At 39.6% G+C, this 27593-nt stretch overlaps 1 protein-coding gene across 3 annotated transcripts; it reads left to right on the plus strand.

The window, feature by feature from the left end:
- The first annotated feature begins 2773 nt into the window (after positions 1-2773).
- LOC129726452 (acetylcholine receptor subunit alpha-like 1) lies at positions 2774-26814 on the plus strand. 3 transcript variants are annotated; one of them, XM_055683158.1, is made up of 7 exons: positions 6231-6439; positions 7015-7138; positions 7244-7313; positions 24013-24342; positions 24412-24733; positions 24796-24965; positions 25191-25510. In XM_055683158.1, exons 1-7 carry the CDS (start codon positions 6367-6369, stop codon positions 25395-25397), a joined length of 1296 nt encoding a protein of 431 aa, XP_055539133.1. In that variant the 5' UTR covers positions 6231-6366; the 3' UTR covers positions 25398-25510. The 3 variants fall into 3 exon arrangements, with proteins under 3 accessions (XP_055539135.1, XP_055539133.1, XP_055539134.1); XM_055683160.1 differs by lacking the exons at positions 6231-6439; positions 7015-7138; positions 7244-7313; ... (2 more) ...; positions 24796-24965; positions 25191-25510 and adding exons at positions 2774-2906; positions 2966-3068; positions 3126-3195; ... (1 more) ...; positions 25917-26238; positions 26298-26814; XM_055683159.1 differs by lacking the exons at positions 24013-24342; positions 24412-24733; positions 24796-24965; positions 25191-25510 and adding exons at positions 25532-25855; positions 25917-26238; positions 26298-26814 and having other exon boundaries at positions 6236-6439.
- Positions 26815-27593: the final 779 nt, after the last annotated feature.

The raw sequence follows: 27593 nt of genomic DNA on the forward strand, positions 1-27593 counted from the left end.
CGACAATTCATATTCTCTAAGGGGAAGATCGATGAACCGGTGGAAGCTTGGTCGTATGCTGACAGGAAAGAGGGAGCTGTTAAACTAGGAGGGCAGTTTTCCTGAGCATCTATTCTTCATGTTAGGGGCGGCTCAAACAGCGTCTGATCCGGAGCGGACGGTTGAAAAATCAAACGCAGTGTCTCAGTAGTAACACCTAAGACGCAAGACTAGGCACCCGTAGCCCTAGTAAGGCAGCATGCCGAAAAATTGAGATACACTAAAGTCGCTTTTTACGCGGGGAATACTTGCCGCGTAAATTCCGGAATCCGCGTAAAAAACCGCGTAAATTCCGGAATCCACGCAAAAAACTTCGTGAATTCTGCCATCCGTGTAGAAAAACCGCGTGAATTCCGGAATCCGCGTAAAAAAACCGCGTAAAAAGCGACCTTAGTGTACTGCGAACAAACAAGAATTGAATACGAACCGGAACAATCAGCAACGACCAATGGACGAAATAAGGAAGCTCGGGACATGGAACCTGTACTGGATCAGCGCTCCAGGAGAGATGATACGGAAGATTTGTGGCTGCAGGGCACAGCACTACCAGAGCGGCGGCACAACCAATGAGCTGGGTACCGACTTTATAGTGCTGGTTGGGATGCAGACGCGTGTGATCAAGTGGCAGGCGATCAGCGACAGGTTGTTTGTTGAGAATAAAAGATCGGTTCTACAACTATACTATCCTCAATGTGCACTGTCCTCACGAAGGAAGACCCGATGTAGAGAAAGAAGCGTTTTGCTTACAGCTGGATAAACTATGCAACAGCTGCGCGCGTAGAGACATAACGATCGTCATCGGGGACATGAAGGCTCATATCGATAGGGAAGACATATACAAGCCGGTGATCGGCCTGCACAGCCTGCACACCGTGGCGCAGCTTCCCGAGGGCTGGCAGTCCGAAGTACCTTCTTCACTCGAAAGGACAACCACAAAACCTTCTGGAGATCACCTGACCAATGTACAGCAAACCGACGGCCAGTTCTTCTCAGACATCAACGTAGTACCAATCGCGGTGACCACTACCTAGTTACGCTATTTTTGCCCTCAAAACTGTCGATTGTATACCGACATCGCCGAACCCCGAGGCTCAACATCAAGCTGCTCCGGGACTCCCAGACAGGGGAGGAATACACGGAACAGCTCGAAGCGGTACTACCCACGGCGAAGGGGCTTGGTGCATCTCCTCTCGAGGACGACTGGTACAGCATTCGCAAAGCTATCGGGGAGACCGCAACGGCGACACGAGGAATGGACGCACCGAGTGGCAGAAACGACTGGTATGTAGGGGAGTGCGGGGCAGCAGTGATACGCAGAAGTTTTATGAGCAGGTAAAGCAGTCTCCCAGAGGCTATGTGTCGCAAGCTAACATGTGCAACGACGCGGATGGGAACCTTCTCGCGGATGCCAGTGAGGAGGTCGACAGGTGGAAAGAGTACTTCGATGGACACCTGAATGGCGATACAGTAAGCAGAAGCGAAGCAAGTACTGACCTTCATGTTAGGGGCGGCTGCAGAACAACAGCCACAGGCAAAGACGGACTGTCGAGCGAGCTCTTTAAAAATGAGAGAGAGGCGCCGACAAGCTGGAGTGCCGCAGCTGCCGCGGTATATTGCTCATAAATGCCGCCTACAAAATACTCTCACAGATCTTGTTTCGTCGTCTATCACGTTCGTGGGCTAGCACCAATTGGGCTTCATGGGAGTCCGTGCCACCATGGATCAGATCTTGTCAATCCGACAAATCTCACAGAAACAATAGAATACGGGTACAATGTACCCACACATCACATCTTCATCGACTTCACGGCGGATACAGTCGAGATCCGGCGGATACATCGAGAACCGCTGTGGCAGTTCATGCACAACGGATTTCCGAATAAACTGACTCGGTTGATCAAGGCCACCAGGGCGCAAGTGATGTGCTATGAGCGTCTTTCGGGGATATGTACTCTCGAGCCTCTTTGAATAGCGCAGAGGATGTGCAGAAATCAGTGTTTTGATTAAATGACCTCTTACATTTTTGAAAATATATCCTAGTTTTATTCGTTTATTCTAACAAAGAAAACAGTTCTTATTTGTTTTCAAATAACAACTATAATTTTACTTCTACAATTTTCAAAATCTTGGGCTTCCCTATTTAAAATCATATGGCTAAGATAGATATACCAATTTAAAACCAGTTTCATAGTTTTGATAGCGAAAAAGTTTGCTGGATATTTTTGATAACGTAGAATTTATTTAAACGACCAAAATCTTCCAGACCGCTCTGAAGTGCGACCAATTGGATGCTGTTGGGCAATAATCAAATGGTATTCCAAGAAATATACTATGTCATTAACTCCATCGATGACAACTGTATTAAATATATTTGTGTTATGTCGAGCATCTGCAGAAAAAGAAAATATTTACTGTACCTACTCACAGCAAATAAATTTGACGATAAACCGAATTGAACAAATGGCGTATGGCTATTCAAAATCCTAGAATATAAAAGTATCTTGAAAGCCGATTTTATTATATTGTCTACTAAAGGGCAAACAGGGTAAAATATACCCTCAATAGTTTAAACCGCCATTTGTTTTATTGTTGTAACCAACGAAATGTGTATGAATCATGTCTATATTATAAAAATAATTTGTTCAAGGGGGAGTTGTACTCTAGAACCCCTCAAATTAAAGAGCACGTAATTGAATCACAAAACCGCTTTCTTGAGGCTTTACAGCAACAGTTCTCGGCGAGCAGTCGTTGAGTTTGCGTGTTTCTTTTTCGAAAGCATTCCCCAGCAAGAATGGCTAAAACTTACTGGATTGTTGTTTTGGTTCTAATCAGTTTAACGGGATTTACACGCACGGATAACGTGCCAAGTATGTATTATTATTATTGTAAAGTACAGTTTGATTGTTATCTGTTTCACCATTTCTAGTAACGGAAACTTGGCAGGAAAAGTTGGTGAAAAAGTTGCTGTCAAATTACGATCCTGATGTTCGGCCGGCTGAGGACTATAATGTGACCAACATTACACTAAAGTAGCGAGTAGTAGCATTATCAGTGCTCCAGTTTTTAATTCCAATACTATTTTCCAGAATGACTTTCGTACGAGTGGAACTAGATGAGGATAAGTACGTCTTCTCTGCCTATGGGATACTACAAGTGGTAAGATATTTTATTCGTTATCAATGCATGCAAAATGTTGTTCACCGCTCTTGTCAAATTACAATCATGGTGAAAACGTGGTAGTAAGCCATGATTGTCATCAAAAAGTATTCACGCTCTCAAAACAAAAACAAAATTCCGTTCCCCTCACGTAAAGTGTCGTTTGCGATTTAGCTGACCATGAGCTAGTGAAGTGCTAAATCAGATCAAGATCATATCCCCTCGGCTATACGACCGGTGCTAGTCATTTCCCCTCAATTGTACTAAACGTTCGATCAAATACTGTCGAACGACACATGTGCAGCACAAAAACTGAAACAACCGATAATTCTCAAACAGTCAATATGTTAACAACTTAATCATCTGTCATAGTGCGTAACCAATTAAGTGTTTAAGCAAGCGCGGTATTTTGAATGCGTCCTTTTGAGAAGAAATCGCTGAAAGCGCAAGCCCACCCCAGTGTCGTGTCGTGGCGGCACGGCTGATTATGTAATATAAATCTTGATTGGTGCCGGGATAAACAGCGATACAGGCTCTATTAAATTATGGACGGCTCGCTAAGTGGACAAAGTACCAGCGCCGTAAATCAATTAGTCGCCAACCGTGTACCGTATCCGTATGTTTAAAAGTTGGGGAAACTGTTGACATACGCCGTCAAGTGTCAGTTTGCCTGTTGTTTCGACAGCGACGCACAGCGGGAAAAATTAACTTGTAATCGTACTTAAGTCTGTATTACACTCTTTGTCCAATGGTCAAATATTTGACTTTCTGACATAATGGTCAAATTTATTTGACATCATGGCTGTTGTTTGCCCCATGTAAAAATTAGAGAGTGACAAACAATTATCTTTGACCAAATTTTTATCTGTATAAAAGTGACAAATATTTGACGCTTGGTCAAAGAGTTTAATTCAGCCTTTAAGGCCCAAGTACACACACGGCGTAATGACGCCTTCTCCATACAAAATGGAAGGCGGGATTGCGACTTTAAAGACGTTGCTAGTTTGGAGTCCTCTGCATCCTGTCGAAGCCAGCTTAACAGCAGAGAAACTTATTTATTAAATTTTTTTGCATTAAATAAATTTTTCAGTTGCTTAATTTGTTGTTGCCATATTACCGTGCTGGACCGAAATCCGTACACCTAAGCACATGATAATCTTCGACGGTCAATATAAAATCAAGAAATCACATATTGCTTTAAACTGACATGTTTACTTAAAAGTCTACTTATATTTTATCACTATTTTCAAGCAAAATGATTAAAATCACTCTGAAACTCGAAAAAATCATGTTTTAATAGAACATGTTTTGAATCGAAATCCGTACACAGTTTTTTGTCTGAATCAAAAACCGTACACTTTTGAATCGAAATCCGCACACACGCGATATAGACTGGATTAGAGTCCATACAGAAATAAATCAAAATCCGTATAGATATAGAAGTACATAAATGAACATCTTTTATTTATAATTTATCTTCAAATTTACGAATAAATATATTTTGAGGATCAATTTGTTCCTAAAGTTTCACACGGTTTTCTAACTTTTTATATCAGCTGAAAGAGTGCAATTTTTCGTAGCGTTTCGTTGCGGCACCCCTTATTGTAGCAACCGGAACGCCGGAATCTTTCGAAGCTTCCCGGTACGACTTTCCCTAGCGCACCTCAGTCACCGCTCCTTCGAAATCGTTTGCCGTATATTTATACTTGTTTTCTTCCATTATATGCTGAAAACAAGAAGAAATTTCAACAATATATGCATGATACACACGCTGTACGGATTTCGATTCAAGCAATTAACAAGGATCAAAATCCGTTCGGCACAGTTTTGGTTGAATAAATACAATTTACACTATTCACCAGACGATATACAGCTCGAAAATTACGAAGACTTACCTTTCCCATCAATTTCAAAAAGATTCACAGAGTAAAACACGTATATCCCACTTGAAAAACGTTTTCATCTGAAGAACGTTTTTTTAGTAAATTCTCTAACGATACAACGAAATGACAACTGAAACCGATACACGATTGATTTTTTATTTTTATTATTTTTATTTCATGGCCTACTGACGCATAGTTTAATTTAACAGAAGGCCAACAGCTCAACGGACATGTACATGTAACTATCATATGAATTTTTATTTTTATAATGCTTAAAATTGAAGAAAAACGTCAAGGTGTACGGATTTCGATACTGTACGGGTTTCGATCCAGCACGGTACTCCCGGTGAGATACAATTGATTTTCTAACATAGAACTTTAGATATGTTTGATAACGTGGAAGCGCTAAATTCACTTGCTACTCTTTGTCATTCTCAAAGTTTCAATGTATTTTTTACTTGAATTGCTAAGTTAATGTTTTCGTTCTGATTAGCGGCGCTACTTTATTGGTAACTTGGGATCTCCAAACAAGCATTGAGAGCTCAGTTCCCCCACCGTGCGAGAGTTGGTACTTACATTTGCTTTGCTCTATACAAGAAAGTTTATGATGTATAAATCTTTGCAACATATCAAGCTCATTACCTTCATTCGTTTACTTGGTTTTGCACAATTGGCTCGTTCGAGATTCCAAATTAGGCGGTCACACATATCATAAGCGTCAACGAGTTCCGCCCATAATTGGGTGCTACTTCTCAAATTTATCTTTTGTCAAATAATACTTCCTATACCGTTGATAATCTCCCGAAAACGGTAAACACAAACGACCATTCTATTCCTCTTAATTCGATAAACTTCTCGGTATCACGCGATGATAAGACTATTTCTCCCAATCGTCTCAATAATGCGGTGCCAAAAATAACGTTCATTTATTCGGTTGATTCTGGAACGTCACACGCATACAAGTGCCGACTCTGCGCCTACTGAAAGACTGAAACTGAGCACAATATGTATGTACGCAGCAACAAGCAGTCTCGGTGCGCGTCCCAAACGGAGCAACCCTAATCAGTCGGCATGCAAATGAGGAGGCTCTTTATCGTCAATGGATGTGCAATATGGTTGGGAGAAATGAATTATAAAAACTTCCTCCCGGAGGTTGGACAGCTTCAGTTCGCGTTCGGCAGTCGGTCAGTAAAGTTCGGTTCAGTCACGTGAGCGGAAGTACAAGCTGGGAGAGTGTGAAAAGAGTGAAGTTACCAGTAGTGTGTCGTTACTTAACTAATACGCAATAATGGGTAAAGGCCACTGTCTGACCCTGGCGGTGGTCTTTTGTTTAGTGCAGGTCTGCTACACCGATGATACCTGTAAGTTGGACCACTTAAATGACATCCTGGATCAGAAAAAAAAAACAAAAAAGGAACTAGTGCTCTTATCAAGAAGTATTTTTAGTGCTGGACTGCGACAAAAAGTTTTGTCCTAAGAACTTTTTACCAACAAACCGGATGCTTCACTCATCTTGCTATTCATAACCGACATTAGTGCAGATATTCTATGGCAAAAGTTAACAAAGGAAGCCGTGACAATGCATAAATTTGAACTTCAAAATTCGTTATGATGTGTGATTTAATCTGTCAGTGTTCCCCGTTGACGATTGACGGATCACATATAATAAGAACCAACCACATCCTGCAGTCTGATTCTCCATTAGTGCATATTTGCTTTTTTACGATCTCATGATCTGTCCCATAAATTATAAGGCGAGGTCATATCGATAACACCACACCATGGGATTGGACTGGCCACTAGCCACTAGCGAGCAGTAAAGCAAGTCGAATTGATAAGAGAGTTCCGACACTAGTTCCATTTTTATCTACGTCAGTGCAGTGTTGTAGTGAGTGAATGTATAATACCAAGTGTTTGGTTTATTTTACCCTTTCAGCCGACAGCAGTAGGCCGGTAGTGACCCAAACTTGGGTCGATAAGTTAAAAAAAGATCTGCTGGCGAACTACGATCGCAATCTACGACCCACGCAGCACTTCAACGTGACATCGGTCGATCTGAAGTGAGTGATCGAGGACCATTCCTCGTTTTTACTTTTGAAGTGATGTTTTTGTTGGTGCTATGCAGAGCACTAAACATTCTTGTTTTGTTTGCTTTTATCCCTAAGGATGACTATCCGTCACGTGGACATCGACGAGGAAACATCGATCTTTTCTGTCTACGGATGGGTGAAAATGGTAAGAATATAGGGTAGGGAACATATTTTAAGCAGCTTTAGGAACCGCCTGTGTATTCAGACGAAATACTCGAAATGTGTTGGGTGAAATTCAAACAGTAGTATATCAATCTGTTCGCTATCGTTTTCTCTATCAGAACTTGTTTTCAGATTGTAAAACTAAGTTAGCAAACTTTGACAATCGTCAATCAAAGTTACGAATCGAGGGACACTATTCCAATCACCCCGAACCTATTTTGAGCAGTATTCATCTGTTTTGCAGGCGTTTTTTTTTCAGCACCCGAAGTGGCTCCTGAATGGCTGCAATATAGGTCGATTTGTTTCAATTGCAATTGTTCATAGATTCCTTTGTGATTAACGGTATTACTTATGTTCGTAAGGCAGCTAGACAATCAAAGTTTTCGTTTTCATCATTGAGATGGTCGATATTGATCAAAATGCAGGAGTTTGAGGCCTGTTTTCTTCGACTGATTAAAATAGGCGCTACTGCTTGAGCCGATCCTTACCCTAGTTGGTGAATTTTCAGCATCTAAATCTCATACAAAATGAATGAACACTACAATTTTTTTCTGGACAAGGTAACAAAATACGAAAAAGTTAAGGTCAATTAATGCAGTTTACTTTCACAAAGACGTCTACGAAAAAGCCTTTTTTACAATGCAGTTTGCCAGTTTTGTGGTTTTTCAGTCCGCCAAATTACTGCATAGTGACTTTACTAAAGATCTAAAACAAGCTGGTTTCCTCTTTTTTTCATAACGGCCGCCATCCCCTCTGATATATATATATATATATATATATATATATATATATATATATATATATATATATATATATATATATATATATATATATATATATATATATATATATATATATATATATATATATATATATATATATATATATATATATATATATATATATATATATATATATATATATATATATATATATATATATATATCTACTATATAAAAATGGAATTCCGTAACGCTTGATCTAATTGATATTATTCCCTCAGTCTCTGTGGTGTACAGTAATCATCATCATTTTGAATCGTTCTAAATCAAAAATAATAAGCGGTGACATGTAGGTTTTTTAACATGAAAATGTTCGCTGATGTTCAGGAAAGACATTAGTTATAAAAAATAGTTATCTAATTACTAAAACTTGAGATATTATTCACAAAACTACGTAAAACATGCAAAATTATGACTTTCTGTGCTAAATTTGCCTCTAAATCAAAATTCAAAGCGATGACATATGATTCTTTTTTCACTAAAATGTTTGTTAATGTTCGGGGAAGACATTCGAGGAAAAATAATTAGTATCTGATTACTAAAACTTGAGATATTATTCACAAAACTACGTAAAACATGCAAAATTATGACTTTTTATACTTAATTCGTCTCCAAATCAAAATTCAAAGCGATGACATGTGATTCTTTTTTCATTAAAATGTTCGTTGATGTTTAAGAAAGATATTTGAGAAAAAATAATAGGTATCTAATTACTAAAACTTGAGATATTATTCACTAAACTACGTAAAACACGCAAAATTCTGACTTTCTGTGCTAAATTTGCCTCTGAATCAAAATTCAAAGCGTTGACATATGATTTTTTACACTAAAATGTTTGTTAATGTTTAGGGAAGACATGTGAGAAAAAATAATTAGTATCTGATTACTAAAACTTGAGATTTTATTCACAAAACTACGTTAAACAAACAAAAATATGCTGGATTTGCCTCTAAATCAAAATTTAAAGCGATGACATGTGATTTTTTTACATTAAAATGTTTGTAAACGTTCAGGAAAGACATTTGAAGGAAAGTAGCAAGTATCTGTTTACTGAAACTTGAGATTTTATTCACAAAACTACGTAAAACTTGCAAAATTATGACTTTTTATGCTGAATTTGCCTCTAAAACAAAATTTAAAGCCATGACATGTGATTCTTTTTTCATTAAAACGTTTGTTAATGTTTAGGAAAGACATTTGAGGAAAAATAAATAGTATATGATTACTAAAACTTGAGATATTATTCACAAAACTACGTGAAACATGCAACTTTATGAATTTTTATGCTGAATTTGCCTCTAAATCAAAATTTCAAGCGATGACATGTGTTTTTTTTTACATTAAAATGTTTGTAAACGTTTAGGAAAGACATTTGAAGGAAAGTAACAAGTATCTGTTTATTAAAACTTGAGATTTTATTCACAAAACTACGTAAAACAAGCAAAATTATAACTTTTTATGCTGAATTCGTCTCTTAACCTAATTTCAAAGCGATGACATGTGATTCTTTTTTCATTAAAATGTTTGTCAACGTTCAGGAAAGATATGTAAGGCAAAATAATTAGTATCTGATTACTAAAACTTGAGATATTATTCACGAAACTACCGAAAACACGCAAAATTATGGCTTTCTGTGCTAAATTCGCCTCTAAATCAAAATTCAAAGCGTTGACATATGATTTTTTTTTTTAAAACCATAATGTTTGTTAACGTTCAGGAAAGACATTTGAGGAAAAATAAAATGTATATGATTACTAAAACTTGAGATATTATTCACAAAACTGCCTAAAACATGCAAAATTATGACTTTTTATGCTGGATTTGCCTCTAAATCAAAATTCAAAGCGATGACATGTGATTCTTTTTTCATTAAAATGTTTGTTTATGTTAAAATATAAAATGTATGTTTGAAGATGATTTTCTGTATACAGCACAACAATATTGCAGCCTTCTAATAGCGCTCTCGATCAACCAGTTTAGTTGAGAAAATTCGTTATCGATATTGTTTTAGCACATTTTGCATGTTGTAGGATAAGAACAACGATACACCGTGCCCCAGAGCTGAGTCGAGAAAAATTGCAGTTCGAAAAGATTCTCGACCTGATCGGGGATCGAACCCGATATCACAACCGTGTGGGAGCCAATCGACATCGCTAACCACAGAGCCACGAAGACCATATACAGCATACAGAATACAGAAAATCACCGAAAAATATTTTTTTTTTTAATTTATACGTTTTTATACGATTACATGCGAAACTTTGACTTTTTATGCGCAATTCGCCTCTGAATCAAAATTTAATGATTTGTTTTTTTTGCAATGAAATGTTCGTTGTTCTTTCATCCACAATTTTTTTTTGCAAAATAACCCATATCTCGAGCATGAACATTTTACATTTCTGATGTTTTCGTAGTTTTGTGAATAGTTACATTTTACGGCATTCGATTTACTTTTGTACTTTTGAATTTGAATTTGATTTTTATTAGAGAGCTTTTAACCAGAAGGTCATTCAGCTCTTAATCTTACTGTTTTACTTTTTTTGCATTAATCCAAACTAGAACTCACATCTAGCTGCAGGAAAGGTTACGATTCATTTGTTTGAATATCGATTAAGAGGCAGCTTAAGCATTAAAAATCTTTTATTTTCTTATTTTCTACAAAGTTTTGTGGATTAAAAAATGGCGGTTTCAGGAAAATAACCTAAAGTGATATATGGCCAACACAATACTTCCGAAAGTGGACCTCCATACGTCATTTTACAGCGATGACACATTTTTTTTTTCATTAAAATGTTGGTCACGTTCAGAAAAGACATTTGAAGAAAAATAACAAGTATCTCATTACTAAATTTGATATATTATTCACAAAACTACATGAAACATGCAAATTTATGACTTCTAAAGTGATATTTGGCCAACAATTTCAATACTTTCGAAAGTGGAACTCCATACGTCATTTTGAAATCCAAAATGGCGACTTCCAGTTTCTGTAAATCAGCCCAAAATCACAAAAAACAATCCAATATGGGTATTTCCGTTCTGCGCGTTCTCAGAATATTGAAGTAGGGTATCGAACGTCTTCGTCAGTGGTTTTCTTCGGTAGTTTTACTGGCGCAATCTTATGCAAAAAAGGTCCGAAGAAAACCACTGACGAAGACGTTCGACACCCTACTCAAAGTGATGATGGAAGTATAAGATGTAAATTATATTTATGAAGTGAGTTGAGCTAATGCAGCAATGAAATATAAAAAAAAATCTATCTTTGAAACCTTTGATCCCGAGCATCGCCGGGAATGTTCAACTAGTATATATATATATATATATATATATATATATATATATATATATATATATTTATATTTGACACCAATTGCAAATCAATGAAAAATTTAATTCGATTTAATGAAAAGATGATAATACATCAAAACAATTCACCGACGGCACGAAACGAAACCTTGGAAATGTACCTACCTTTCATATTTTTTATTTATGAAGATTTATAATAGCTCAAAAGAACATTTTACGAACCGACAGGTGTCACGGATCCTGCTGATATAGATGATGCTTTTCCGTGCGTTATGTCAGCGCTTCCGTGCTTTCTGTCAAAATTTCATTCATGAAATAAGTTCATGTCGTTTTCGTTTTCGCGGTGTACACATTGTTCGAAATGGCAGTTGATCGTTTGTGTATTGATGATTATCGAAACAGTCTAGGGAATGCTTAGTGCTCATACATTCTATTTTTTTCACCACTGTACAAACTTTGGTATGACGATGTATGGGTAAAGTTTTTTTTATGAATGATTATACAGCAGGAGATGGTTGCTCCATATCCAATTGATGCACTTGGCGGAGGGCTTATCCAGCTTTCTTGAGCGGTAATGGCTGACAGTGCACGTAGGTCGGGTAATTTTCAATTGCAGTAATGGAGTGAAAAACATAAAAACGGAGCATAGTCACTTTTATAAACAGTTTTGTTTATTTTGATCCGCGCATGCGCACGACGAAATTTTAATAACAAAACGCCCATTGTTTGTTCAAGTTGCTATGCTACGTAACAACGTTGTTATATTTTCTTCTCCGTGACTGCGGTTGAAAATTCCTTGACCTACAGAAAACGTCAAAACGGGCTACGTGAACTGTCCGCCATTATCGCTCGTGGAAAGCTGGATATAGTCAATCCGAACTTTGCTATCTGATGCCTATCGGACTATAGAGAAAATTCAATTGGGTTGTTTTGCTATATCAGTTTTTTATATCATCTGAAAGAGCTGCATTTTCTAAGCAAAACATGATTTTCAAAAATTTTCTATCGCAGTCCTTCAGTTTTCAAATCACGAATTGAAACTGCTCTAAATCGCTACAATGACAGCTCGTCCATGTTTACGAACTGTCATTGTAGCGATTTAGAGCGGTTGATATATAAAAATCAGTAATCTGTGAACAGCTAAACAACCCAATTTAAACTCTTGGTTGGCTGCTACTGCTGGCTGATGTTGCTTCTTTCGCATCCGATCATTTGTATTTTGATTATAACAATATTTCTACAGTTCAAGTGGTTTGCTTACAGAGCATTTCATCTTTGGTTTTTCTTCTTGTTGTTTTCAGATTCTGTTGCTTATTTAGTTAACTTTTCAACCAAGCTTTTTTTTTGATGTTTGGACATCTAGTTTTTATTTGCATTTTTAAAATAAACTACCTACTTAACCTACTTAAACTACTGTACATTGTACAACCTTGAAACTATAGCTCGTGAATAATCGCGTGATGATGGTCACAATCTTATCGATATGTGCTCGAAAAATCAGATGACTGTCCAGAGACTGTCCAAGATAAACCACCACCGCATTGATCACCATTTTCCAGTTGGTATAGTACTCCTTCAGTGCATCCAGGTCTCCCTGCAGCCTGTCTGTAATTGCCGGATGATGTTGCTGTAGGCTATTCGTGAGTGAATCTAATGATGTATTTCCAAAGTATCTGTATGTTAAGGTAGTACAAAGTAATAACAAATCAAAGGTTGTAGATGAAGGTTACACATATGTTACATCTCCCGTTTTTTAATAATATTCAAAATCACTGAATTTCTTTGCTTTTACTATGCGTCCAAAACGGGTTACCGTACCACCGACGTTGTCGGTTATCGTTGCCGCTGTTTCCAGTGGGTTGATGCTAGTTTCCTCAGTTGGTGCCGCTTCGTTCCGGTTGCCATCTGGTACTTCAGCCACTAGTGTAGTTTCTTCTTGTTGTTTTCCATGTAGCTTGCGCAAATGATGTGCATTTCTTCGTACTATTCTATGACCGTCCGACACTAGGTATGAACGGTCTTCGCACAGCTGCTTCGTAACGGTTCCTGGCGTCCATTTTTGAGAATCACGATCTTGTATGAGTATTTGCTCCTGTTCGACAAACTGAGGCGGCTCCTTTGCTCCTCTATCAGCGTAGTTCTTTTGAGTTTCACGTTCTCGTTCTAGGAGTTGTTGAACATTTATCGCTACCCTAGGTTTCAAAGCTTCCAACGTCATGGGCATATTCGATCGTACCAACCGTCCCATTAATCTTTCGTTGGGAGATGGTATGCAGCTACTACGAGGTGTGTTGCGCATATGGAGTAGAGCCAAACGTACGTCAGATTGATCCTCGTTACATTTTTTCAATATTGCTTAGGCCACTTGGACGTATCGCTCTGCTAATCCATTTGCTCTAGGAAAATGCGGACTCGATGTTTGGTGGTCGAATTCCTATTTACGACAAAATTCACGAAATTCCTTGCAAGCGTACTGAGGGCCATTATCAGTCTCTAAAACTTGAGGAACACCATGTACCGAGAACCACTCTTTCAGCTGCTCGATAACGTACCTTGATGTGGTTTCGGTTAGCTGTTTTATGTCAAAATAACCCGAATGGCTGTCAACCAGTAGTAAGTACTCCTTTCCTCTAAAATGAAAAAGGTCTGACGCGACTCTCTCAAATGGTAGCCCAGGGATGTCCTTTAGAAGAATAGTATGCTTAGTATTGTTTCGCTGATGCCGTTGACAAATTGCACAAGCTTCTACCATTTCTTGGATGTCTTTTTCCATACCTATCCAAAATAAGATTTGTTTCGCTCTACGAATACAGCTCTGGATCCCTGAGTGTCCACTGTGCACTTTAGCTAGCATGTCCTTTCTCAAAGATTGTGGGATGAGCACTTGATTCGATTTGAATACCAGCCCATCGTAGATCGCCATCTCGTCGCGAAAGCACCAATACTTCCTCAATTCCTCCTTCCGGTAGCAATTCATCTCTCGTTTCCGGCCAGCGTTGCATCACAGTTGTCTTCAAGGATCGTATCTCTAAATCTGCTTCGGAGTGTTGCCTTAGCTCCTTGCTAGCGGTTTTGGTCATCTGCAATACAACGTGTACTTCTAAGTGCTGTTCTTTATTATCGTTTGGAATGTTATCGACATCACGGCTCAATATTTCAGGTATCGGAATGTTTGTTCCCTTAACGTAAATAACTTTGGGGTTATACTGAGACACTTCTAATCTGATTCTACGCAACCTGGGGGGAGCTCGATCAAGCGGTTTTCGAAATATTGATTCCAACGGCTTATGGTCCGTTTTGACCGTCAATTTTTTACCGTAGATGTATTGGTGGAATTTTTGGCAAGCAAACCGTATGGCGGTTGCCTCCTTCTCAATTTGCGGATAATTCTTCTCGGAAGGTGTTAACGCCTTGGATGCATATGCTATCGGATGTCCATCTTGTAGTAAAACGACACCCAGAGCATGTGAACTTGCATCCACTGAAAGTGTTACTGGGTCATTCACGTCGTAGTACTTAAGTACTGGAGGTGATTGCATAAGGGATTTGATCTTCTGAAATGACTCTTCTGCTCATAACCCCATTCCCATTCTGCATCCTTGGCGAGAAGTCTTCTTAATGGAACGGTGACTGTTGATAAATTTGGAACGAATTTACTTAGATATGTTATCATGCCCAATGCCCTTTGCAGTTGAGCCTTATTCGTAGGTGTTTTGAGTTTAATAATAGCTGTAAGTTTTTCAGGATCTGCTTCTAGACCACCGGCCGTTACTAAATGGCCCAGAAATTTCACACTAGTTTGGTTGAACAAACATTTCTCCTTGTTCAGTTTCAACCCTGCTGTATGCAATCGTTTGACCACGAGTTCCGTAATTTTGGACAATTTTTCTAAGCTTTCAGCATGAATTAGGATATCATCCATTGAAAATTCCACGCTTTCAATGCCTTCTAGTGTATCACACATAACTTTTTGAAATACCTCTGGGGCTGAGGCAAGTCCGAAAGGTAACCGCTTGCAAGCGTATCTTCCTCAAGGAGTGCCAAAAGGTAAAAATTTTGACGTTCTTTCTGTGACCCTTATTTGCCAAAACCACTTCTTGCAATCGAGAATCGTGAAAAACCTTGAGTTATTTAAACGGGCTGCTATTTCTTCAATTGTTGTGAGCGGATGATGTCGTTTTAACAAATTTTGGTTTACCTGTGATGGATCGATGCAGATGCGCAACTTTTCCTTTCGTTTGACCAACACCATTGCGCTAACTACCGGTGTCGGTACGTGAATCTTCTCTATAACTCCAAGCCGCTCCATAGAATCCAACTCCTTTTTTACTGCTGTTCTGATGCTGTGTGGAACGTGGCGCGCTGGTCTCGTTTTCCACTAAGGATTCGGTAGATTTCTATTAATTATTAGAGACGTGGTTCTTCTGACACCATGTAGGCTATTCGTGAGTGAATCTAATTATGTATTTCCAAAGTATCTGTATGTTAAGGTAGTACAAAGTAATAACAAATCAAAGGTTGTAGATGAAGGTTACACATATGTTACAGTTGCTTACTCAATTGAGTTGATGAATGGTGGACCTGCCCTTGCGGAATTCAAATTGTTCCTCAGAGAGGACACCACTCTCATCGGTGAACAAAGCAGACGGCTTTGGATCAACTTTTGAAACAGCTTGGAGAAGGCAGAGATCAAACTGATTGGACGATAGCTCTTAGAAATGGAAGAATCTTTCTCCGGCTCGAGTACTGGTATGATTTTAGCCAACTTCCACATTGAAGGGAAGTCTTCAAACTTCCAGCAACGATTGAAAATACGCGCTTTGGAAGCAATTTAACCGTGTCTCAAGTGCCTGAGCTCGAGGTTAAATGTGTTATCAAAGCCGGGGGCCTTCATATACCTTGATCTCTTCGCTAAATCGACGAGCTCATCCGCTGTCACTCTTACTTCCTCTGGAACTGAACTGTTCGAATTGTCGATCATGGCAGAAACAGCCAGCTCGGAAGGGCTGACGATGTTTCGCCTCCAATTGTGTAACGAAACGAACTGCTGCCCCAGCGCGTTCACAGGTGTAATTAAAAGTTGATCATCCCCGGACCAGACTAGGAGGGACGGGTTTTGGTCTCTTTTTTGAAACTTCCGGGTTTTGTTCTCCTTTTTAAAACTCGCGGTTTCCCAGATCTTGGATTCGTTCCTGGATAACCTTGGTCAGCCGGATGCTCATAGTTGTTTTAATTCGGTCACCAGCTTGTTGGTATTGGCGCCAAATAGATGTTTCGCAACCTTTTGATGTGTTCAGTGGTGCTGTCGATATCGAGGGCGGTACTCACCTGAATTTGCTGTTTGAGGACCGACGCGTCACTTGCGATGGCAATCGCACGCTGGAGGGTGTCCCTGGTCGATCTCCGCTGGAGTATACAAGGGGTGGTCGATGTTGGTGTTCTCGTTGACGATACGCCTCGTGCCGAGCATTTAGGTCGCCAGCAATGATGTATTTCGCCCGTCACCGAGTCAGCTTAGCCAGATCGTGTCGTAATAGTGCAGCGGTACCGTCTCACGCGTTTGGCTTCGATAATGATAATTGGGCCGAACGAAAATTCGACTTTGACCCCGATGGCTTCGATAATCTCAACCTGGAAGTTCGGTAATAGATGGTAGTCGATTCCACGCCGAAAAGCAATAGCCACACCCCCTCCAGTAGTTAGAATGTGTTCGATTTAGCCGAACAAACCGAAAATCGGGAAGGAAACCGTTCACCTCAGGATTGAGATGCATTTTCGTGAAGATAGCAATATCTATTTGGTGTTCGCTGAAGAAATCAAGAAGCTCATAAGTGTTGTTCCTGATAGAAGCGTTCCAGTTACCAATTTTGATGATTTCGCGGACCATACTTGGAAGCGATCATCACCGCAGATTGCGGTTGTTTGGCTCGGCTTTTCCAGAAGAGTTTCCTTGGAGGACCGTTGGGAGGAATGCCTACCGGATTTCGTTGCTTCAGTATACGTACAGGCACCTGTGACGGGTCTGGTGGTTGAGTTCAGCGGTAACAGGGCGAGCAACGGTATGGAGTGATAGGAGCCAACGACAGGGAACTCTTTCGTGATGTTCGAGCATTCAGGCATGTTTCACTGGTGTCTTTGTGGGCAGTTCACAGTTGACGCACTCCGGATTGGTGGTCTCCATCAGTTGGCAGGTGTTGCAGGCGTGCGTTTGGCCACATTTGGTGTAGTGTTAGGCCATATGACAGTTTTAGTTCCTTGTCCAAACAGCAAGCAATTAAAGCATTGGGTGACGTCACGATGCCATGGCTTGTAGCGCTCCCAAACTACAATAATGATGTGGAAAAGAGCATGGACTGCAGATCCACCAGGCACGTTGAATTTCTCTCTAAGTTCACGAGGTACAATTGGTTACTTCCGGGTCTTGTTATGACGCGTCATCTTTTGAATTTGACTTGGCTTGAATCCTTTTGCCTTCGGTTCTTCTTATAAGTTGTCAGCTGTCAGGGAGACCACGAAGGGAAAAATATTCCACTTTATGTTTCTGCAAGAGCAATTGCACCGCCTTGTAGTGGTTTAACGCATGAACCTGCCATGCACATGCGAGTTTTGCCTTTCAGTCCTTTATCTATATAAAAAACAGTTGCTTCAAGAAGTCCTTCCGAAAAACCTTTCACATAGAAGGGCGGGACTTTATTTTTTCTCTATTTTTGGATCATCGGCGGTTTCCAGGACAGCAAATCTGGTTGTTGGCCAAAAGCATTTTAGCCGCAGGATCAGAGGTGTTGCCTGGCAGGTACAGTGTCTTGTTCGAGCGTTCGAGTCCGTGAAAATAAACACAAACTTGGCAGGGACATCACCCTAAATTGTGGCGAAATAAAATTTCGTTCCGGTAAGCTGTCCCAAATCCATCTTCATCTATGTTTCGACGTCCATGTTGGCATACTTATTATTCATCCGTGCTAGTGTCCAATATGTTTTTACCCTTCCTTTTACTCATTTACTGCTCTATTATATCGAGCCTCCTGCCAAACATTGCCAATTATAGCTTGTCTATGATTTATTTATTTATTCATTTCGTCAATCATATATGTAGACTGGTTACAATAATTTCTAAACTATACACGAACATAGAACAAATTAATTTTGTGTCCACAGCCTCAAGGACTTGAAATACTGTTTCAGTTTATACCGGGACATCGTAAAGTCAATGGCTTCGCAGTGTTGATTATAAGAATTCATCATACTATTTATAGGTCCATTTTTTGCGTATTCCGTACGATGATGGTTAAGAGCAAATAAACTACGGTGTCGAAGTTGTCGAATGGGTGCATAAAAGTTTAATTTAGAAAGTAGTACTGCTGAGTCAACGTTCTGCGAAACGATATCGTTTACAAATGAAGCCATCGCGTACTCTCGCCGTTCTTTTAATGTTTGAATGTCAATCAACATGCAGCGTGCTTCATATGACGGAAGACGATGTGCGGTCCAACCTAGCTTACGAAGAGCATATAGTAGAAATTGCTTTTGTACTGATTCTATTCTTTCTTCATGTACGCCAGGACGAGGAGACCACACAATGCTACAGTATTCCAGTATTGACCTCACATAGGCAATATACAAAGTTTTGATAGTGTACGGGTCTTGAAAATTGTAGCAGAAGCGTTTGATAATAATTCGTTTGATAGCAGAAGCGTTTGATTATAATTCCCTGGAGAAATTTTGCTGGACGACCTTCACAACCATCCTCTTGAAAAAGCGGACACTGTAACCTTGCGGCTACGCAGCTCCCCCAATTGGGTTTACTTTGATTGTCCTCAATATCTTCCAGTTCAGCTGCCGATGTTCCAACACAACACTAACTCTGATCCTTCCGGGTTCTCGGTAACTTTGGAGCACTGCTGATTTGGCAAATTTTAGTGTTTTATGATTTTTAGAGTGGGCCGATTCTCGATGTGAGTGCACAAAAATATTTTTCTTATTTCATCTTCCGTCTAACACAACTTTCTTTAAACTTCACGTACCGAGATGAAAAGCTTTCGAACAGACAAAAGGCAAATAGTTTCCAAAAAAAACCTAAATTAATCCACCTAGCGGTCAGACCCAGCCTTTCTCATTCAAACTTATTATTTTTTAAAATAGATTCACATGAACGCTTAAATCCAATTAAGGTATATGAACTCTTTGGGTTCTAAAATATTGATGTTGTAATTGAAGTATAAAATATGAAATTTGACGTAATGTTAGTGCTTAAGAAATAGCGAAATAAAGGAAATGACTCTTAATTTCGAACAATTTAATCACCAGCGATACCGGGAACGTTCAAATAGTACGATTCCACATTTAAATTATGTTGAGGCCACATATATCGATCAAAGCAGTTTAGTTTTAAATAGTCTTTGAATTTCTTTTCTTTCCATAACTTTCAAGCCACATATTAAATTGTTATGAAGTTTGTTGTTTGTAAGTTTGAAGGATGACTCGTTCGTTTGACACTAGTTATGTTCAAATAAGTCGTGTAATCTTTGAGATAATAGACTTTCGATGTTTTTTTCAAAATTCAATACGTAACGGATCAGCCATCTCTGAGAAAAGTGAGTGAGTCCAAGTAGTCTTCGGAATATGTTCCTTTTCATAGCTGGATTTCACATTTTTAAACATAACAGGCAAAGTAATAATCCGTTTGCAAAACAAATCAATAGGGTCTTATGGGGCAATTAGACCTTCCATTTGACACTAATTTTATGAAAATCGGTCCAGCCATCTCTGAGAAACATAAGTGAGATTAAACAGTCTTCAGGACACGTTTTTGCCTTTCTCCCAGAAAGGTATAGCAATCACTTGCAAAACAGAAAGTATAAAAGTTCTCCAAAGGACCGAATGGCATATATCACTCTACTCAGCTCGACGAGCTGAGCATTTTCTGTATGTAAGTGTGTGTGTATGTGTGTGTATGTGCAGATTTTTATTCTCACTCACTTTTCTCAGAGATGGCTGGACCGATTCTCATGAAATTAATTGCAAATGAAAGGTCTTGTTGTCTCATAAGACCCTATTCAATTTTATTGTAATCGGATTTTTAGTTTGGAGGTTATGTATCAAAATGTAAAAATCATGAAACATCATTATCTCGCAAACTACACAACCGATTTGAACGAAATTGGTTTCAAATGAACGGGCTATCCAGAAAACCCTTAACTTTTGAATTTTATGAAGATTGAACTTGTGGTTCAAAAGTTATGAAAAGAAACGTGTTGTGAAGACTGTTTAATCTCACTCATGTTCCTCAGAGATGGCTGAACCGATTTTCATAAAATCAGTGTCAAATGGAAGGCCTAGTTGCCCCATAAGACCCTATTGATTTGTTTTGCAATCGGATTATTACTTTGCCTGTTATGTTTAAAAATGTGAAATCCAGCTATGAAAAGGAACATATTCCGAAGACTACTTGGACTCACTCACTTTTCTCAGAGATGGCTGACCCGATTTTCACAAAATTGGTGTCAAATGAAAGGTCTAGATGCCTCATAACACCCTATTAAATTTTACTGTAATCGAACTGTAACTTCGTCTGTAATGTACCGGAATGTGAAAATCACGAAACTTCATTATCTCAGTAACTACACAACCGATTTGATCAATATTATTATCAGATGAGCGGGCTAGTTAAGGGTAAACTAATGAATTATGATTGAACACGTGGTTTCAAAGTTTGACTGCCCTATACGTTCTCATTTCATATCATTATAATCGAACTTAAGCAACCGTTATGTATTAAATTGTTAATAAAACAACGAAAGTCTATTATCTCAAAGATAACATGACTTATTTGAACATAACTAGTGTCATACGAACGAGTCATCTCTCGAACTTACAAATAACAAACTTCATAACAATTTGATATGTGGCTCAAAAGGAAAAAACAGAAATTCAAAGACTAGTTGAAACTATACCTGCTTTTGTCGATATATGTGGCCTCAACATAAATCAAATGTGGTATCGTACGATTTGTACGTTCCAAATTCATTGATTCCTTGCGATGTGTTTAAAGTCTGAAAATGCACGACGAATCGGCCATAGGATATGATCAAAGTCAAATAACGAATCGTTTGAAATGATTTGTTTTATCAAAATGACAACATCCTCGACATTTGGCTTCTGTACATACCCCTAATTCTGAATATATTCATATTGGGTGGTATTCGGTCATTTTCAGCAAATTCTCTGGCATTAATTTGACACCGGAAATACTCATATCGGGAGGTATTTAGTTATTTTGGTTGTTTTCCAGAAACTAAAAGTGGTCGTCTTTAAATTCAGAATGGTGTCAAGGGTTAATGTTTGGTTTCTATGCATCCTCTCGATTACGGAAATATCCATATTGAGTATTATTTGGTCATTTTCGACTGTTTCCTATGAGTTGCCATTTAGCTATTCAAAATGGTGCCTGAGGTCAATTGTTAGCTCATTGCATTATTCTGGTTCCAGAGATACTCATATTGGATGGTATTTGGTTATTTTAGGCTGTTTTTCACAAACCGGAAGTCGCCATCTTGGATTTCAAAATGGTATTTAAGATAATTTCTGGCCTCTGAGCGTCATTCTGGTTGAACAAACACCCATATTGGGTGTAATTCGATCATTTTCGGCTGTTTCCCAGGAACCGGAAGTCGCCAACCTGAGGTCCAAAATGAGGTCTGTGATCGATTTCAGCTGCTGTGTATCATTCTAGATCCGGAGATACTCATGTTAGACGGAAATCGGCCATTTTTGGCTGTTTTCCAGAAACCACAAGTTGCCATCCTACAATTCATAATGGTGTCTGTAGTCGATTTGTGGCTCCAGTGCATCATTAAGATTCCGGAAATACCCATATTGGGTGATATTTGGTCGTTTGCCGCTGTTTTTTTCCTAAACCGGAAGTCGCCGTCTTAGAATTCAAAATGGTATCTGTGGTCGATTTTAGCTCCTCTTCCTCATTCTTTATCCGGATATTATTATATTGGGTGGAAATCGGCTATTTTTGGCTATTTTCCAGAAACCGGAAGTTGCCATCTTACAATGCAAAATGTTGCCTAAGGTCGATTATGGAACATATTTGTTACCACTAAAAACATTCACCTGCCAAATATGGTTCCATTTAGTTGATTATTTCGCGAGATGTGCAGAAATTTGTGCAGAAACATGTGCTTCTTGAAGAGGGAGGGGCGTCGAACCAATATGGACATATTTGTTACCCTTTAAAACATCCACATGCAAAATTCGGTTTCATTTGCTTGGTTTGTTCTTGAGTTGTGCAGAAATGTATGTTTCATTTGTATTGGACCCCTCCCTTCCAGAAAAGGGTGGGGTCTCAAACTATCATAGGAACCTTTATCGGGACCAAAAACTCCTTCATACAAATTTTCACGTCGATCGGTTCGGTAGTTTTCGAACCTATATGGATCAAACAGACAGACAGACCGGACTACATTTTCATATGTATAGATTACAACATCAATATTTTAGAACCTAAAGAGTGAATATACATTTATTGGATTGAAGCGTTCATGTAAATCTATTTTTACAAATAAAAGTTTGAATGAGAAAGGCTGGGTCTGACCGCTAGGTGGATTAATTTAGGTTTTTTAAAAAACTTTTGAACCACTTGTGCAATCTTTATGAAATTCGAAAGTCAAGGGTTTTTAGGTAGCCCGTTCATTTAAAATCAACTTTGTTCAAATTGGTTGAGCAGTTTTTGAGATAATGATGTTTCGTGATTTTCACATTTTGAGACGTAACCTCTAAACTGAAAATCCGATTACAATGAAATTTAATAGGGTTTATGGGGCAACTAGACCTTTCACTTGCGATTTATTTCATGAAAATCGGTTCAGTGAGTGGGAATAAAAATCTGCACACACACACACACACACACACACACACACACACACACACACACACACACACACACACACACACACACACACACACTCACAAACATACAGAAAATTCTCAGCTTGTCGAACTGAGTCGAGTGATATATGCCATTCGGCCCTTTGGAGCACTTTTATATCTTCGGTTTTGCAAGTGTTTGCTTTACCTTTCTAGGAGAAAGGTAAAAAGTCAAAACATTTCAAATCCGATCACTAGGGGCGCTGCTCTACAACTGACAATTTATCCGGATTCTAAATGAAACAAGCTTTACGAAGCTTATTTTAAATTATCTCAAAATTTGTTGGGAAAACACGTTTTCTAGAGCTCGTTGTTTGCTGGTTGCATGGATGCCATTTTGTGATCAAACGCCGTTCAACAGTTTAGGTGTTATTTTTTATTGTCATTACATTAATAAAATTCACATTAATTCGATAGCTCGTAGTTTGAGCGGTTCTCTCTCAATTGGTGACCAGCAACTTAGTGTTGATTTTATGTGTTCAAGCTTCGCATTGGTTACGTAAACAATAATCAAGTGAGTGCCTTTGTAGTCACTAAGCATGTGAAACCGCATGTGATGCTCGAATCAGTAGTAAAAGGCATGATCGTTAATTACTTACTCAAATCACATTATTGCACATTCACTTGAACGAGTCATACATAACCAGAGTGTATAATTTTTAGAGCTGGCTCGATCTACGCATGACCTGGTCACCCGCGGATTACGGTGGACTGGACTCGATATTGATCTCAAGCTATTACCTTTGGGACGCTGAACTTTACATCCACTCGAGCGCGCTGGAGTCGTCCGGAACGACCTATTATTCCGCTACGAAGGTGCGAATCGACAACCGCGGAAATCACAGCTGCACCGTTCGAGTCCATCTGAAGACGTTTTGTGAAATGAACTTGCGCCGGTGGCCCTTCGACACGCAGCACTGTCCGATCGTACTGGGAAAGTCGGTTGTCAACCAAGAAGATACGATCCAGCTCAACGTGCTGCCCGGTGAAATGGTTCGCACACCTGCTTGGTGTCAAAAATATAAACTGAATGAAATTAACAGAAACGTTACACATTTCTAGGTCCAAACGAATCGTATTAATCCCAGCTGGAAGATAGTGGATCTGGTTACCGAGACTTACGAAAATCCTATGGAGGAGGATCACTCGAAGTTCGTCGGGGTGCAGTACGGCATTGTGACTCGCCGGATGGTGAAGATTTTTCACAGTACGGTCATCGTGCCGGCCATTGTGCTGATCCTGCTGACACTGGCAAACTTTTGGCTGCCACCTGGCGCTGGGGAGAAAATTCTACTTAATTGTATTAATGCGGCCATCGTTTGTTCGTTTTTGATTTATTTCACAATGCACCTGCCACTACTGGCCACCAGAACTCCGCTCGTAGGTTAGATTCTATGACCATTTTGATAGCAGGACTATTATTAAGATTCTGGTATGACTTTTCAGTATTGTTTTTCAGCAATAGTTTGTACCTGATCGCGTTTGGCTTGATCGTGTCGGTTGTCACCTACAACATGGTTAGGTTCACTCACACAAATCCTGTACACCCGTACGTTAAGGCTTTTTTGGCTCTACCCGGAGTGCAGTTGGTGGTTTGGAGTGGAAGCGATACTAAAGTATAAATTTTATACAACAGCTAAATCGCTAATTTGTGACGCTCATTTTTCAATTAGTAAACTCGCGCTTTTTCAACATTCAGACGAACACACAAATACCTATGACTTTTTGACACTTTGCGTACTTTTGGCCTAACTTGATAATGAATTAGCGGATTAGCGTCAACACTGGAAAAAAGCAATGATAAAAACATGATTAAATTGTATTCTATTTATTCCATTCAGCCTGTAACAGAGGAGGAAGACTGGAACGAGGAACTGAAAACGGAAGTCGGGCCAAGCGAATCCTGCTCCTCTGCTAATGATTCGACGACAATGGTGAATTCTTCGTACCAAAAAGACTGGACCAGATTCGCTCTAGCACTGGAACGCTTTTGCTTTATTATTTACGTGTTTCTGTTTAGTGTTATGGCGGCTTGCTACCTTAATTAGAACTGTCACTTAAGTTTTAGTTTAAATGAAACAATAAAAAAAAAACAAATAAAGCAAACTCATCATGTGTCGAAATCGTTTGTATTTAGCAACTTTTTCATAAATAAAACTAATAAATTTATTCAAATCGACAGGACTGGACCGACGATAAACTTAAGTGGAATCCGGCACAGTACGGCAACCTGGACGTGATTCGTACTAACCCGGACAGCGTCTGGCGGCCGGATTTGGTACTGTACAACAACGCACGCGGTTCCGACAACCTCCACTACGGTAAAACCAACGTTCTGATCTATCACAATGGCAAAGTGTTGTGGGTTCCACCGACCGACTATCACAGTTTCTGTGAGCTGAACCTCCGTCTGTGGCCGTTCGATTATCAAACGTGCTTCTTGAAGATCGGCTCCTGGACGTACGACGGTTTCAAGCTCAATCTTACTGCCAGCGAGAATCCGGAGGTATGCAAGATTACCGAACGTTAGCGCTCTTTAATTTTATACTGGACATCTTCTCCTTCAGATCGACATTTCGGTGCCCAACAACGAGTGGAGCATCCGGAAAGTCACAACGGATCGCAACATTGTGTACTATAAGTGCTGCACGGAACCTTACATCGACATCCAGTACAACATAACCCTCCAACGGCACACTTCGACACACAAAGCCATTGTAATCAGCCCTGCCTTCGTGATTATGCTCCTCTCGCTGTCGGTATTCTGGCTGCCCCCTCACTGTGGCGAGAAGATCGTCCTCAACGCCGTCATCATTCTGATTGTGACGATTTTCCTCATTTATTTTGCGCAGCAATTGCCGGCCATGTCCGGGAACACACCCTTAATCGGTATGATTGTTTTTTCTAGTTACGCCATCTTTTCTTCAACGTAATTACTTTTATTTCAGTAAATTTCTTCAGCACCACCTTGTATTTAGTGGCCATAAGCACCATAACATCGGTGATCGTACTAAGACTGGCCCGCACCAGGCACTTCCAACCACCATCGAGGGTGCTAAAATCCCAGCTGGACGGCTGTCTGGGCTCGGTGCTGGGCGTCAGCAGCGGCAGCGGAACCTTGCCGAGCGACGAGGACAAAGAAGCCTCCGGTGGTGAGAATATTGGTGATCCGAAGCAGCGCGACTGGCTCCGGGTGGCAACCCTTATCGATCGTCTCATTTTCGTTATCTACCTGATTATCTATATCATTTCGATTATCTACTATAGCCTATGAAAGGCTACGTAATCGCAGCCGCGAGCCAGTGTACGTGTGTTCAGCATCAGCCTTCCGGTCCGGAGCCTTTCGGAATCGCTTCACAAGTTGGTGTTATCGTGTTTCCATTAGAATTTAATTGCTACGATTCATTTAAAACATAAACAATGCTAATCAACGCTTTTCTAATAAAATTACTCGAATGCAATAAACTATTGTTTGTATTTTCGAACTTTCGAAGAAGCTTCGAAGAAACCACACAATTAGTTGCAGATTCTGGTTTGTATTTCTCCTTTTAAACAAAAAATATCCAAATTTACCTTTTAACTACACAACATATTGTTTTTCAGAACTTCCTTGAACTTCAATTTTCATGCTGAAATGCTTCGTTTTACTTACTTTTTACTTGTATGGCGACAGATCGTTGAGATCCTATGCCGAATCCAGAACACGCCTCCACAAAACTCGGTTTTGGGATGCTCCTCACCACCCGCTGCTCTGGCATCTTCTTAGACAGCGCACATCCAGCGTATGCGAAGTCTGCCTTGAAATCGTTGGCCTCTATCCGGTTCTCTGCTAAATATTATCTTTGCCAGTCGCAGAACTACCACGCTCTCTTGAAGCGGGCCTCGATAATTATTAGAGTCAAATCTATGTTCCTTCTTGTAGATAGGGCATATAAGTCCTTCCAGTCAGTCCATACCCATACCCTTCCTATAATCTTGTGAATTGCACTACACAGCCGCTCGCTCCCGACTTTGAAAAGTTCGGCCGGTAAGCCGTTTTTCCCGACGGTTTTGTGGTTCTTCAACTCTGCAATCTTTCTTCACCTCGCGAAATGTTGGTGGGCCAGTCCTCCCCAATTTTTATCCTGTTCCCCTCGACTACTCTCCTACCTTTCTCACCGCTCAACACCACTTCAAAATGTTGCTTCCAACACCTGACCATTTGCGATTTATCGGTAATCAAGTTCCCCTCCCTGTCATTACAC

The sequence above is a fragment of the Wyeomyia smithii genome, chromosome 3, assembly GCF_029784165.1.
Source record: "Wyeomyia smithii strain HCP4-BCI-WySm-NY-G18 chromosome 3, ASM2978416v1, whole genome shotgun sequence".
NCBI classification, from domain to species: Eukaryota; Metazoa; Arthropoda; class Insecta; order Diptera; family Culicidae; genus Wyeomyia; species Wyeomyia smithii.